This window comes from Pleurodeles waltl, chromosome 2_2 (assembly GCF_031143425.1).
Source record: "Pleurodeles waltl isolate 20211129_DDA chromosome 2_2, aPleWal1.hap1.20221129, whole genome shotgun sequence".
In the NCBI taxonomy this organism is placed as follows: domain Eukaryota; kingdom Metazoa; phylum Chordata; class Amphibia; order Caudata; family Salamandridae; genus Pleurodeles; species Pleurodeles waltl.
The window spans coordinates 974,314,242-974,327,734 of NC_090439.1; the positions used below are offsets into that span (position 1 = coordinate 974,314,242).

The following is a 13,493-nucleotide window of genomic DNA, read 5'->3' on the forward strand; positions in this document are numbered from 1 at the left end:
ATCTATAGAGAAATCATCCATCTCTCAATGACCATCAAGCTGGAGCTGGGATTGACATCGGAGTTGGTACCTTAATCAGAGAGGGCAGGGATGGCTGAGTCCGGGGAACGGTCTTTAGGATCATCCTCAGCCCTCGGGAGCTGCAGCTTGCAAATTTAGCACCCAGATGGGGATTTGGACTTGAGGGTTTAACAAAGCGGAGTTTATTGAGCCTGAATGTTATGCTATTCCGGGGCGCTTCATGCCTTCTAATGAACTTTGGTAAGTCATTAAGCATTTTGGGGGCGGAAGGGATAGATGGCCTCGCAACCTGGTGCTTTAATCTATCCTGGGGTTACTCGCATCTCGCATTTACTTCTTAGTAAAGATCCTGCTTTTTGCCAAATTTGCTACAATTATGTTCAGTTGTTTCTCCTGCTCAGCTTGAAGACATATATTGTTTGACATTTTGACAGTTTGACAATTTTTTTTTCAAATATTCAACAGTTTCATTATTTGCTTCAGCGCTTCAGTACTAGTTGCAACAAGTACAGCAAGTAATTGTGACCTCCAAGGGATTGCCACTTTACCTCATTGATGCAGGGGTAAAGGGGCACTGTGTACCATGCCTGGTAACGTGTACTTACCTCATATCTCTTCTTCCTAGTGATCAACTTCCACTATAGGCGCACCCTTGCGCTGCATGGAAGCCGGGCAATTCTAGAGGGCTCCCCATACTGATGGTAGCACAAAGAGGGGAGGCGCCCGTGTCTTTTTTGTAGACTAAAGGTTAAGAGATTAAGCAGGTTCACTGTTACTATCAGAAAGTGCAAGCATGGCATCAAGTCAGAATGTTGCAGCATAAGCCAGACAAACGAAGGAGAAGATAGAAGGAAGGAAAGTGCAGAAATAAACCATATAAAAGACCCAATACCTGTTTCAGAAACCATAAATCCAGGGCAAGGTCCTGCTAGAAATTTGTTGAGTGCAAAAGAAGCAGTTTTAGGAACCAAAATAGAAGTGGAGAGGTTGTGCACACAGAAACAGAGTATCCTAGGTGTGGCACAAGCTTTTTATGTGGTACCACTTTGCATTCTGAATTTTAAAGAGCTACAGATGCAGTTTCTGGTCCTCTTGTGAGGGAGCATGGAAACTCACAACCTGAACATGGGAAACAGCCAGGACGTATGAAATATAGGGCAATCCCAATTACTTATGTCTTACATGTTCTACATGTACAATTAACATACAAATCGTGACATATAAAGACAAAGAAATGTAGATACAAAAAATATTTAATAAACAAGTTTCATGAATGCAACAACTAAAACATTGCACTATCAGAGTAAAATTCGTCTAATACCACAATAGAGATGTTTTATTAATGTTTTTTCTGAACAGTACAACAAGGTTATGAACACAAATCACAGGTAGAAAAATAAAGAAAATTGCATCTCAACAGCGCTTTCGGAAAGAGTTTTATACAAAACAAACTACTAAAATAAAAAGTATCAGCCTTTTGGTATGCATTATTCATTCACCATCACACAACTGCAAACAAAAAACATTTTTAACGAGGAGATAAAATCAGCGCAAATGTTTAAATAGCACTCAATAATACAAGTAAAAAATATTTAATGTAAAAAAAAAAAAAAGAATTTTAACAAGTCAGTGGCAACGTCTTACAAAACCAATGTTAATGTCGAACACTGTTGTTAAAAGTGTGTGAAGTAAGCACAGTTGTCATACAACACTTACAATTTCAAAGACCTTTGGACTGAAGAAAAACAAATGGACTCTCTCAGTAAACCGAGCAATGATTTTATCCAAAGGCAGTGTTAGACTGCACACCATCTAAGTAAAGATTCTCGCAATCTGAATTTAACCTGAGTATCATTCAAATATAAAACAGGACTGCTTACATCATTCATTTTCATTGTGTAATACGTGGATGCAGTTGAAAAATACACCATTTCCTCAGTTTCTAAACACACGTTATTGTATGTTGAAGGTTTTAAAGAGAAATCGTAATCTAATGAATTTCTACATTACTGCAAAACCATTAATGGTGCATAGAAGTATATCTTTAGTGAAAAAAAATGTCCATAATTTAAAAACGTTTCAAGAAAACTCTTTGCTGATTTATGACTTGCGTGGCAAAAATAATGGTAAAAACAAAAAAAAGAATCGCAGAAGATCTTCATCTTCTCCTAACGTTGATGATGCAACCAGTTCTGCAGAGTGGACGTTCTGAGAGCTGTCAAAGTACATTTGAGTCTGGCACCATGGATGCCTCAACAGTCGGCTGTTCTGCACATCCGCCCGGTCCCCGAAGAGCTGTCTGCCAACCATCCAAAATGAAAGGGTGACGAAGAGGACGCCGCCGAGCGGAGCAGAGCTATTACCGAAACACAAGCGAATGATAATGCCTGACAACAAGAAGAATGCAGAAACCCTTTCTAAAGTACTGTCTGAGTTTCCAGGAATACTTTCCTCAGGACACCCACTCGAGCCCTTCCCTGAGCAGCGGTGGGTTCTCCTCAGTCTGACAGCGATGGCGAGCGGATTGAACGCCCGCTGGCGGGACTGTTGGAGAAGGTGAAAGGCTCCCGCTCCTTCTCCTTGCTTTCGTGCTTGTGCTTGTGTTTATGTTTGTGCTTGTGCTTCTTCTTCTTCTTCTTGTGCTCGTGGTGGTGGTGATGGTGGTGGTGGTGGTCACTGTGCTTGGATGAGTTTAGTTCCTTGCCAAACAGCGGGTGGGGACTGAAGGGTACTGGAAGCATGTGCAGATCCAGGGAGGACTGATCTTTTCCTGGGAGGAAAAAAGAAACTGTTATTAGAAAGGTAAAGTGTTATACCTTGGGCCATACAGACATCACATGTTCCAAATTTCTCTCTTATAAACTAAAGCCAGGTATTCTGCTGTACCAAGCTTGTTGCTTCAATATGAATTGTTACTGTAGGTTTGTGTGTTTGGGTTCACGGTATGTCTATGGAAACATTCAACAAATAAAAAGCATACAGATGATAAACACTAATGGTAAAGAAAAAAAATGTTTGCGTAGGCATCTATAGCTGGTTTAAAAAAATCCATCTCCTCCAAAATAGTGTAAATCTGCTACCTGGTCTTACGAAACACCTGCAGGAGAGCTAGTATAGTCTCGTAGGAACACCAGCAAGTATAGATGAAAAACACCAGTTATGTCACATCCTACAAGCTCTACCTCTATCCCGCTAAAACGCCACTAAGCTCTACTCATGAAAGCGCAAGGTAGTGGGTGACCAGCACACAGACACCGTGCTCCCGCCATACACACACCACATGGTCTTCTTCTGAAGAGGTTGATGAAGGCCAGTTGAGGTGTGCAGATCCAGCGACTGGTGTCCACCTGCAGCTGCACCAGTGTACACTAATACAGGCACACAATGACTGACCAATCGCTGTGCGATTACACCTCTTGCTTCACATCAGTTTTATTTAGCCTCCTTGACTGTCATGCAAAAGGACCTGGTCAACATCATCAATCCTGGTCAAGTGGCAGTTAAAGACCAAGTGCGACAATGTGGTAAATACATTATGTTTTTCACCCTGTTTTCTTATCTTATCATCGCTATTACATCAGCATTCGTGCATTAGCTTATGTACTTGTGTACGTTTTAATGATTTTATACTGATACATTTTTGCAAAATTGTCTAAATGCACAAGACATGCGAGGCAGGCTAGCAAGATGAAAACAGGCAGATTTTTAATAGTTTTCTGAAATGCAACTCATTGCCAGTATGACAGAGTGCCGGAGGAAGATGGCTCCAAGGCTTGGCTGTCAAGAAAGAAAAAGATCGCCCTCCCTTTCTGGAACGTCACATCCTAGGAAAGTGAATAAATGTGTATCAGAGCTCAAAGTTCTAGATGGAGTTTAAGGCTGGAGTTGGTCAGCCGAAAATTAGGACCAGAAATGTAGAATAATTAAAATACAAAAAACTCTTTGCTTCTAAGGCGCTTTCCTTGTGCCCAACAAATGAAGCATCTGGTTTTGCCAAGGCATAATGGCCACCTAACATGCACTAAAAGCCTTTAACAGTTTAGAAATAATGTCAGAGTTGCTGTAAAGAGTTAGCTACCCCACTGTGTACTATTAGTGACAGAGGGTTGGTCCTCCGTGCTTAATGGGTGAAAATGTCGGCACTGAATGCTTCCCAATGGTTTTGTAGACTTAAACATAACCATGTGCCCAGGTAGGTGTTATCGCCAAAGTAGAAGCATTCCATGACTGACCCTTTTTCCTTAGTGTACAGACTCTCTAGGGATCATATGCACAGACAGCTGTCTTGGAAATCTCCACCATGATCTCCCCACCCTTGTTTCCCAATAGGGCCGCATTTCTCAAAGATTGTAAAATGACCCTCTATGGGACAACACTGCAGTTGTTGTCCCATGTAGAAACGTGTTCCACACATCCTTGGCTATATGCATAAAGTAAGTTGTTCAGCCGCAACCCACCTGATGAATGTCCAAAGTGGTGAATAGGATGCAACTGATGGTGAACGTGTCATTGCCTATAACTGAAATAATGCAGCCAGCACTAGGCAAAAGAAGGCCACTTTCTAATACAAACTGAGCTGTGGCATATGTCTGTAACACAAGGATAATGTCAAATGAGCTTGAGCTTCTTTTGAAAGAGAAAAGGGACACATGCCAGTCATTCCTGGTTCCCTTCAGGATATTCCAGTGTTTAGTAATTATATTTTTACCATGTTTGATATTGGAGTGCATGTAGTAAGTTAGGGTAAGGTGCAGTTCATTAGTTTAGGACGCCTACTAGTTCATGAACCACTATCACACAATTTTTCAATGTATGTAGTTTCTTTGAGATTCCAGGCATAGGCCACGAGCCAGGACCCCAAATTTCACACATTGGTTCTACTCAGGAGGGATGGGTTATAAAATGATTTTTTTGGAAGGTATGAATGTCTAGAAATGGAAAATATGTAATAGCAAGCCATCACTCTTTGCCTTTTGTCGGATATTATTGGATTAGCATCCATAGCAGAAGAAAATAATGGTTTTCATATGTTTGATAAATAGCATACAAATTCTTCATAACATGTGAAAAAAGAAATCTAATTCCTCAAGATTAGTTAAATTCAATATAATTTTAAAATAATTATGATCATGAACTCTAATAATGACAATATAGCCCTTAAAATAATAACAATAAAACTTAATCGTATTCCTCATATATTGATATAAATTACATGCATAATTTTCACTTAAAATGTAAATAATTATAGTTGCCACATCTTACATAGGTAATCTGTATCATGAGTGAACATAAACACAGCTTTATCATTCACATTTGTCGCCATCATCATCTTCTGACTAGGTGTCATCATTCTCTGACTCTGTTTGATTTTCACAGGCGGGAAGTCTGCATGTTAGTGCACTTAAGGTAATTTAGACAGCAGACACATGTTGGCAGTTTGCAGCTCCTAATGCAGTTGCAAGATAGTAGATCTAACACAGCCTCAGATGCTGGCTGCCCTTCCACCCAGTCCACTACCAGTTGTCTGCTCTCTTGTGTTTTTCCAACTTCCACCCTGTCACAATTGGACTACGTGTCTGTGGATCATTCAGAAGACATCTCTTGCTTATAGCGGCTTGATAATTTGCACGTTCAGCATGTTTCTTCAGACAGTCTCTGCAAGGTGGAAGTTGATGACTGTCTATCTCACCCTTCTTTGAGCAGAATAGCCGATATCTCAAGTCATTTACATGATGAACCGAAGATTTTGGTGCATACAGCAAGCACAAGAATTTCTCCAATTTGACACATTAGTTCTTCCGAGAGATCCCATTCTCCGAGCTGCGAAAATGTTTCCTGTGTATGTCTGTTGGCAGACAGGATTTTGAATGCACTTAATTTTTCTTTTCCCGCAAATGCGCTTACTGTGTCACATATGGTAAACGTATGAAGACCTAACATAGCTCGACAAACATTTTCACCCAGAGTTGTAGCTATATTTTGCATGTTTTAGTACCACATTTTAGAAACAATTTAGCCATTATTCTGTCACGGAATCCCAAACACATGATAAACACATCAATGTTATCTGAGCTTATCATTACTGCCTCATAACCCTCATTAGCAGCATGTGCAGCATATAGCAACAAACAACCATCTGCTTCTTCGTGTGTACTGTTGAGATCGGGCACTTCATGGCCTCCTTCAGATGTGATTTTATACCATTTATTTTCACAGTTTGCGAACAGTGTTTTATTCTCAAGTTTTACAAAATTCACTAGTTTCCTCCATTCGTTAACAAGAAATGCGATGAGAGTTGTTTTATTCCTTACGTGGCTTAGAAATTTCCTTCAATGTCTGACAATCTGGGAAGGTGAGATGCTCTATAACTGATGCCCAAATTCTTCCCCTCTGATTGTCTTTTCACTGTTCTTAATAGATGTCTCATTGTATGTATCAAATATAACATCAACTTTATGACTCCAAAGTGTAAAGTTTGTGTGGTGCACTTCTCTCTTCCTGGAGGATGTCCAGTTATCTTACATGTTGTGGGTTATGAAAAGAGGGGTGTGGACCAGTTTGCCCCAGGTTGGTAACATAAGGTAATAGAAGACTTAAAACCCACTTTGTTATAAAATATCGAATTGGCAGTTATGATGTGATTTATCGTCCGAAAATAAGACATTGTTGAATCCAAGTGCATTTATTAGTGCTCGGATGGTCTGGAGATCAAAAACACTGGTTGGATGTTTTTTCTTGAATAAGGAGTTTTAGACTTGTAGACGGACAGCCGACACATGTTTTGTCCCCTAATGGTGGTGGGTTCACCTGGGGCTTTTTCAAGGCTAGTATTGTTCTTCAAAGGAAATCTATTGTATAGATCAGTGAGAATATTCACATCTGTGATTGAAGGGTGTTACGGCGTTCTAGTCCAGCGCCATATTGAGTGTAATTTCCTTCCTGCAAAGCCATGGACAAGCCGCACTGCCATCTCACTAAAACTTGATCCCTCTCCTTTTACTCTCTGAATAAAAACCATACCATCAATCAGCGTGGCTGGATTTCCAGGTATATCTACAGCAGAGGTAATGTTTTTCTGCAAGTATTTTGCTAAAACAGCTTTGTGTGATTTCACAACAGACCTTCTAGAGTTGTTAAAGCCAATGGAAAATGTCCTAAGGGATGAGAGAGTACATCCACCATTTGAAGGTTCTGATTCTGTGCTGTCACAATGAATCAATCAAATGGTGCTTTGTCTGCTTTCATGATGATTGTCCTGCCATTGCTGTTCATTGCCTTTTTCTTGGGCATGTTAGTGAAGGTTTTTAGTTTGTTCATTTTCATTGGCTCATAAAACTTTTTAATAGGTGGATTAGTCTCAAGTCGCTTAAGTTTGAAGTCTGTATAGCACTGTTCACCTATTGCATGCGCCTTCAATCTGTCGGATATTGTCTTGAGATGCCTTTTTTGCAGTGAAGAGACTAATGAGATCATATGGCCCAACAAATGGGTTTATCCAGCTTTGAACCAGACTAACAGCTCTAATAAGATTATCTTCCTCTTTTTCAATCTGTGAGTTATGAAGGTCTGCATGGGTAAGATTTGATCTATTGTTACAAACCATTTTCTTTATCTGACCCCAAAAAGGCACATGTGTGTTCAGCCGTCATATGATGTCGTTTCACAGCACCCGCCTTGAGGTTGAACCTTGTTGTACCACGGAGTCTGTGTGTCTTTGTTGACTGTTACAGCTATCGCTTGAGTGACCAGAATTCGTCCAAACGGATTAACATCTGGCAGCTGAACTGAAAAGCATCAGTTGATGAAGTTGTGGTCTATCTCTGGATGTTTTACTGCAAGTAATGTCATTTTGGCATAGTATACAGGACGATATCTAGCGTAGTTTATCCGGTCATATGTGAAACACCATGAGATCACAGAGCATATGGCAGTAAGATGTAAATGCCAATTTTCTTCTTGAGCAGCACGCAGCAGAGCCAGCAAGACATTTTCAAGAATATCCACATATGACATCCAAAATGGAAAGAGATCTCCATTGTCACGACGAAGACGTTCCAGGAATACATCCCAAAGTGGCAAAGGCGGCATTCTGCAAGAGTTCGTCTAATCTCTGTTGGCATAGGTCTTCTGCAAAATCATTAACATTCTCAATGAAGGAGTAGGCTACCTGAATATTTTCTTTGTAATTCTTCTCCACCCACTGGATAAATTCCAACCAAGCCAGCCTCAATTTAGTTTCATACATGCACTTGTGTACTCAAACTGCACTATTGTACATACACAACCTTCTAGTACTGATGATATTGATCCTTCTGCTATCATGTCTGCTTCAATGCAAAGTTCACGAAGGCCAACCGCTTGAAAGCGTTTTCCAAGAATGGAAATGACACTGCAAATGGTGTAAAAGGTGCCCATTCGAAGAATGGTCCTGTTGTATGCTGCTTTATGCTTCCACATTATCTCAACTGCTTTTGCGTAGAGAGTTTGATCCATGACCACAACAATTTTCGCAAATGCAGTGATTCCATTATCAGCTCTCAGTTTTAAAATTTCAGAAAAAACTGTCAACTTAGTTGCAGGGGCATTAATGGTGGGCAAGTAGCCAATGCAATCCTGTGATACACTAACTAGGTCTCAAGTACTGATGTTAAATCCTGTCCATCTTGGTATTATCTGTGCGATGCTCGCTTCTTGTCTTGTAACAACCCAGATTATGTTCTTATTTTGTGCAACCTTCAATTGGGCAACAGATTCCGGCATGACTTCGGTACTTGTCATCAATGGCTGAGGCCCAACTTGTTCACCAGAAACATACATGAACAATTATTAGGTATCTGTGGTGGTCAATGTTCTTTGCTTTTGTTTCTCAATGCTTGGGAGAGGAGGTTTAAAAGGTTGTGGCCCTAACAACTTGGGCTGCACAGCTATACCGTTGACTCAATGAGTTGTCCCCTTAACAGTAAGAGTGGCTTCCAGCCTAACAATGTTATCCCATGCTAAGTTAGTGAAGACATGAGGTGGAATGTCGGCTGGAAGAACAACTTACTCATTTAAGGTAGCAGCAAGTTTCTGAAGACACAAGGCAGTATCATTTTCTTCCAGTTTTGAGTATGAAATCCCATGACCAAGTCTGTTTAGAGTGCAAATGATTTCAACATTGCTGGTCAGATTTATCACAGCGTATGGGAGCTACACTTGCTTGGGGGGTTTCTGCTGGCTATTTGTGACTGCATATATAATGTCCTTACTGAATGATTGCATAAGTAAGGTGACCATTTTGCATGGCTTTTTATTTTTTGGATCTCCAGTCAGAAGTCCTAATAGAAACCGTTTAAGGTAATCAGGCACTGTAAATTAATCTTTAGCAACGTCTGATGGATGATGTGGCCATGGTGTTGATGTCAAGTTTGTTATCATTGTTCTTATCGGAGATGATGTTTGATCAATGATCTTGTTCATGTCTGTTGTCTTAACATTTAAAACTGATAATTCTCTTTTCAAACTCTGGTTTTCTCTTTACAACGTCCTGTAGCATGACACTATTAGGTTGGACCAATAATTTTCCTTGGTTGTCCGGGAATTTGTGGAGGTTGTCACCGAACACGGAGTCCAATTTTCTTCTCATGTGCTTCTTGGTTGATTTATCTATTCCCTGTATTCCTCTGCATGGCATGAGCATTTCAAGCCTTTCAGCGAGAGTTGTCACACGTATTACCTTGTTGATAGGAATAATCACAGTTCTAATGTATTGAAATAGTTCATCATATGTTTCATCGCTCATATTTTTGTAGTGATCATCGGTTTGAATGCTAGATGCATGATCTTCCTCCTTTGATTTAGCCCTTGTATACTTCCTTTAACAAGATGCATGATAACGGGCTTCTGCAGCCACTATTTCCCTACTACAAACTGCTAAGATCTTTGAATCACAATTAATGGTTACACACTCTTGAAGCCTTTTGTCAGCTCTAGGCTCTGTGGCCTTAATTAATTTCTCACGCATTGATGTTTCCTTGTAGCATTTTATCTTTCCATAAAATATACATTCTTCAGCATACATGTTTGACTTTAATGATGCTCTTCTGTTTAAGAGATTACTCATGCACTCACTCGTTCCAGCATCATCACTGACATTTGCTTCAGCGTTTTGCTTAATAGTCTATAAATCTCTCTTCGAAGTAAACAGACTCCTGCACTTCGTTTGGTAAAATTCTAGGGGAACAGTGTTGCTTTCCACATTTCTCATAATGTCTAACAGTAGAATGAGATTCCTTAAATAAGCTGCCTCTAACAAAGTTTTCCACGATGAGTAGCCTTGCAGGCTTGTCAGCCTAACTCCATGTTGGACATATGACCTCAAATAAATTATACACTGAGGATAAGAGAGACAGGATGGGCTTGTTTCAGTCTACTTGTCTTCTTCATTATGCTGTACGTTCATTCACCACCAGCTCTGGGAAAATACACTAATTAATTTTTTTTATAAATATTACTTGGTGTACTTAATATAATCATATTCACTATCATAATCATCAGCAATTTATATAATCACATCTACTGTAATTGTAATTTTTAATAATAAAATTCACAATAATAAAAATTATGAAAAAACTTCAATTTACATCAGGTATCTTGGGAGTGGTGTGGTAACTCACAAAAGGTAAAGAGTTATGACTTGCTATCACATTTTCCATCTCTAGACATCCATATCTTGCCAATAAATCCTATTAGAACCCATCCCCCCAAGTGGTACCGATAACATGGTTGGCTCAAGGCCTTGTACACAGTGTGAACTGTTTGCAGTGACCTCAGATACTTGCAATGGACACATGAGTGATGCAGCATGCAATTAAATGCCCAAATCTGCTTTCTGGCCTTCAATATGACACGCCCCATTTTCATTTTTTTTTATATGTGGTTCATGTCTGGTTTATTGTATTTTAATTTGATTTCAATTATGTGCTTCTATGTCTTTTCAGGACCATATCAGTGAATAAGAGCAATATTTTTGCTGCTACCAGGAGTTAGGAACTGGTATGTCTGTATGGACAACGTATGTGTGGGACTTCAGGATCATCCTAGATTGGTTCATTACCCCACAGTAGGGTAAGGTGTTCTTGCATATGAGAACCTATAAAAGGGGCATGTTGTTTTTTGTGTTTCTTGATTCGGCAGGGGAAAGGGCAAACGTGTACCCCTATAGTTACTTTCTCCTTCCCGGAGTCTTTTATTGTACAGGGCCTCGTGTGTTGCAGAATTGCTATATAGCCTAGCTTTATGATACATCTTGAATTTTTGTTTCTTGATGAATTTTGGTAGGTAAAGCAACTCCAGTTCCAACATACATCCATTCCCTTCCACTCCCTTGCCAAGAGTTTTCACATTGTGCACCTTCCAAATGCAATTAAAGAAGCTGTAAAGTTGTGAAAGATGATATGACTTATGTATTGGCTGTCTCAAGAACACCCTTCAGTTTGTCAAAAACAATGCTGCTGTCCAGAAAGGTTTCCTGAAGGGTGGTCAACATGTGGTTACTGAGCATACTATAACTCTAATTTGCAGTATTGATGACTTGACTTGTAGACAACACCATGAGACTGCTTTGTTTAAAACCTCCTAATAGCTATTAGCCATTACAGCTCATATCAATTTAGTTTTCCTATACATCTGTAGGAAACCTGCTTACTCATCAAGAAGAGGCATCTTACAATGAAACCTGTGCACATGGAGGTGACATATGAGCCCACTGTACCATATTCAGTGCAGCAAATACGTTTAAAGGCAGGGTTCCATCCTTCACCAACTACATCTAGGAATTATACACTTATTCTGGTAGGTTGTACGTAATCACGAACAATTGGATAACAAATAAGATGACTTGTTCACAGGGGTGTTAGGAAATTAATCTTATTTATATTGACATTGCTAGGACTACAAAGCTGGCTTGAGCTAAATGAGAAGAAAGATATTTGTTATCGAGGTAGCAGGTCCCTGTCTCGTTTCCAATTGATCTGGACAGCAGATGCAGAAAAGGTTTTTTTTGATACCGCAGGAGTGGGGCGTATTAACTCTTCAGTGAACAAAAACAGAAGTTTTGCTACATGAGCTCATATTACAAAATTTCTATAACAAGATTAGAATTTACTTCTGTGGTGGACAACTGTTGATCCAAGACTTCAGCATGTTTGGCAACTATTGTTGAACAAGACAGCTGCTTGCTGAAGGCAACAGTGATGAAGAACGAAAACTCCCTTTAAGAGATGCATCCAACAAACTGGTACTTTACATTTCTAAATACCATCTCCTGTCTGGGGCTATTCTGAGTAAATATTTGTCTCCTTCACTGTCAACATCGTCTTCATGCTTGTGCCAAGGTTCCTAAAATTAGAGGGCCCCCGAAGTGGAGTCAATAAAATACCCAAAACTGCTCTATATCTGAGGAGAACATTTTTCTGCTAAGGATAATTTTTCAACTCTTGTGTTCATAGTTTAAAGGAGCTTTAAGCATAAGCTGGTTCCAAACCTCATGCGCTGATACTATGCAACTACTTTCTGTTTAGCTGAATGAAAACTCTGTAATATCACACTGAAGCTTGACCAAAGGTAAACATCTTGTTCTTCTGATAGATATTTTAACTGTAGACTCCTGACGTTTAGAGTAGATACCAGAGCTGTACTCCCCACCCTCCTCCCTGGTGGGTCTATGGAATAACTCAAATGAAAAATTCCTGTAGAACTGTATGGTCAAAATGCCCTTCCTGTCAGACCTGGCTGTGAAGGTAGTAGTATTATAGGTGTATATACAAGATGCTCGCATTGCAGCCTGGCAGATATCCGGGACAGATACTCCATGTGCTAACACAGTGGTAGTAGCCTTGCCCTGCTGGAACAAGCTCTCAACCCTTCTGAAGGCTACTTCTTGGCCAAAATGCAGCAGATCTTAATACAGAGGAATATCCATCTGGACAAAGTCAATTTCTGCATTGCCTTTCATCGCTCCAGAGAATCCCAAAAAGAGCTGGCCATCCACACAATTGTCTTCGGTGTGATTAGTGTTAAAGTTGAACACCCTCTTGAGGCCAAAGGATAGAGTCTCTCCAACTCTTCGAGGGATGAGGTGGGGCAAATACCATCAGGAAAGTAAGACTGTCTGACATGGAACGAAGTTACAACTTTCAGAAGAAAGACTGCTTTAGTCCAGTTTGTTTGGAAAGAAGGTGGAGTAGGGCAGCTGGACTGACAGCATGATGCTTACTTATGTGATATTCTGAAGTTATCCTGATTAAAAAAAGACCATCTTCAGGGGCAAGAGATGTAGCAAACAGCTGTGCAACTGCTCAAAAGAAGAACATATAAGGAAAGTAAGGACCAAATTAGGGCCCCACCGTGGCATCACAAAAGGTTTAAAAGGAAACATTTAGACCAATCCTTGGATAAAATGCCTCACAACAGGTGATTTAAAAAAGAACAGT

General features: G+C 40.0%; 1 protein-coding gene across 2 annotated transcripts in view; it reads right to left on the reverse strand.

Moving 5' to 3' along the window:
- Window positions 1-1,256: 1,256 nt before the first annotated feature.
- Window positions 1,257-13,493, reverse strand: part of TAF2 (TATA-box binding protein associated factor 2) — a 663,535-nt gene continuing 651,298 nt past the window's right edge. For both annotated transcript variants that reach the window (XM_069220673.1, XM_069220672.1), the window contains one exon: window positions 1,257-2,791. In XM_069220673.1, coding sequence (XP_069076774.1) covers window positions 2,520-2,791 — 272 coding nt within the window. In that variant the 3' untranslated portion in view covers window positions 1,257-2,519. The remainder of the gene's footprint in view (window positions 2,792-13,493) is intronic.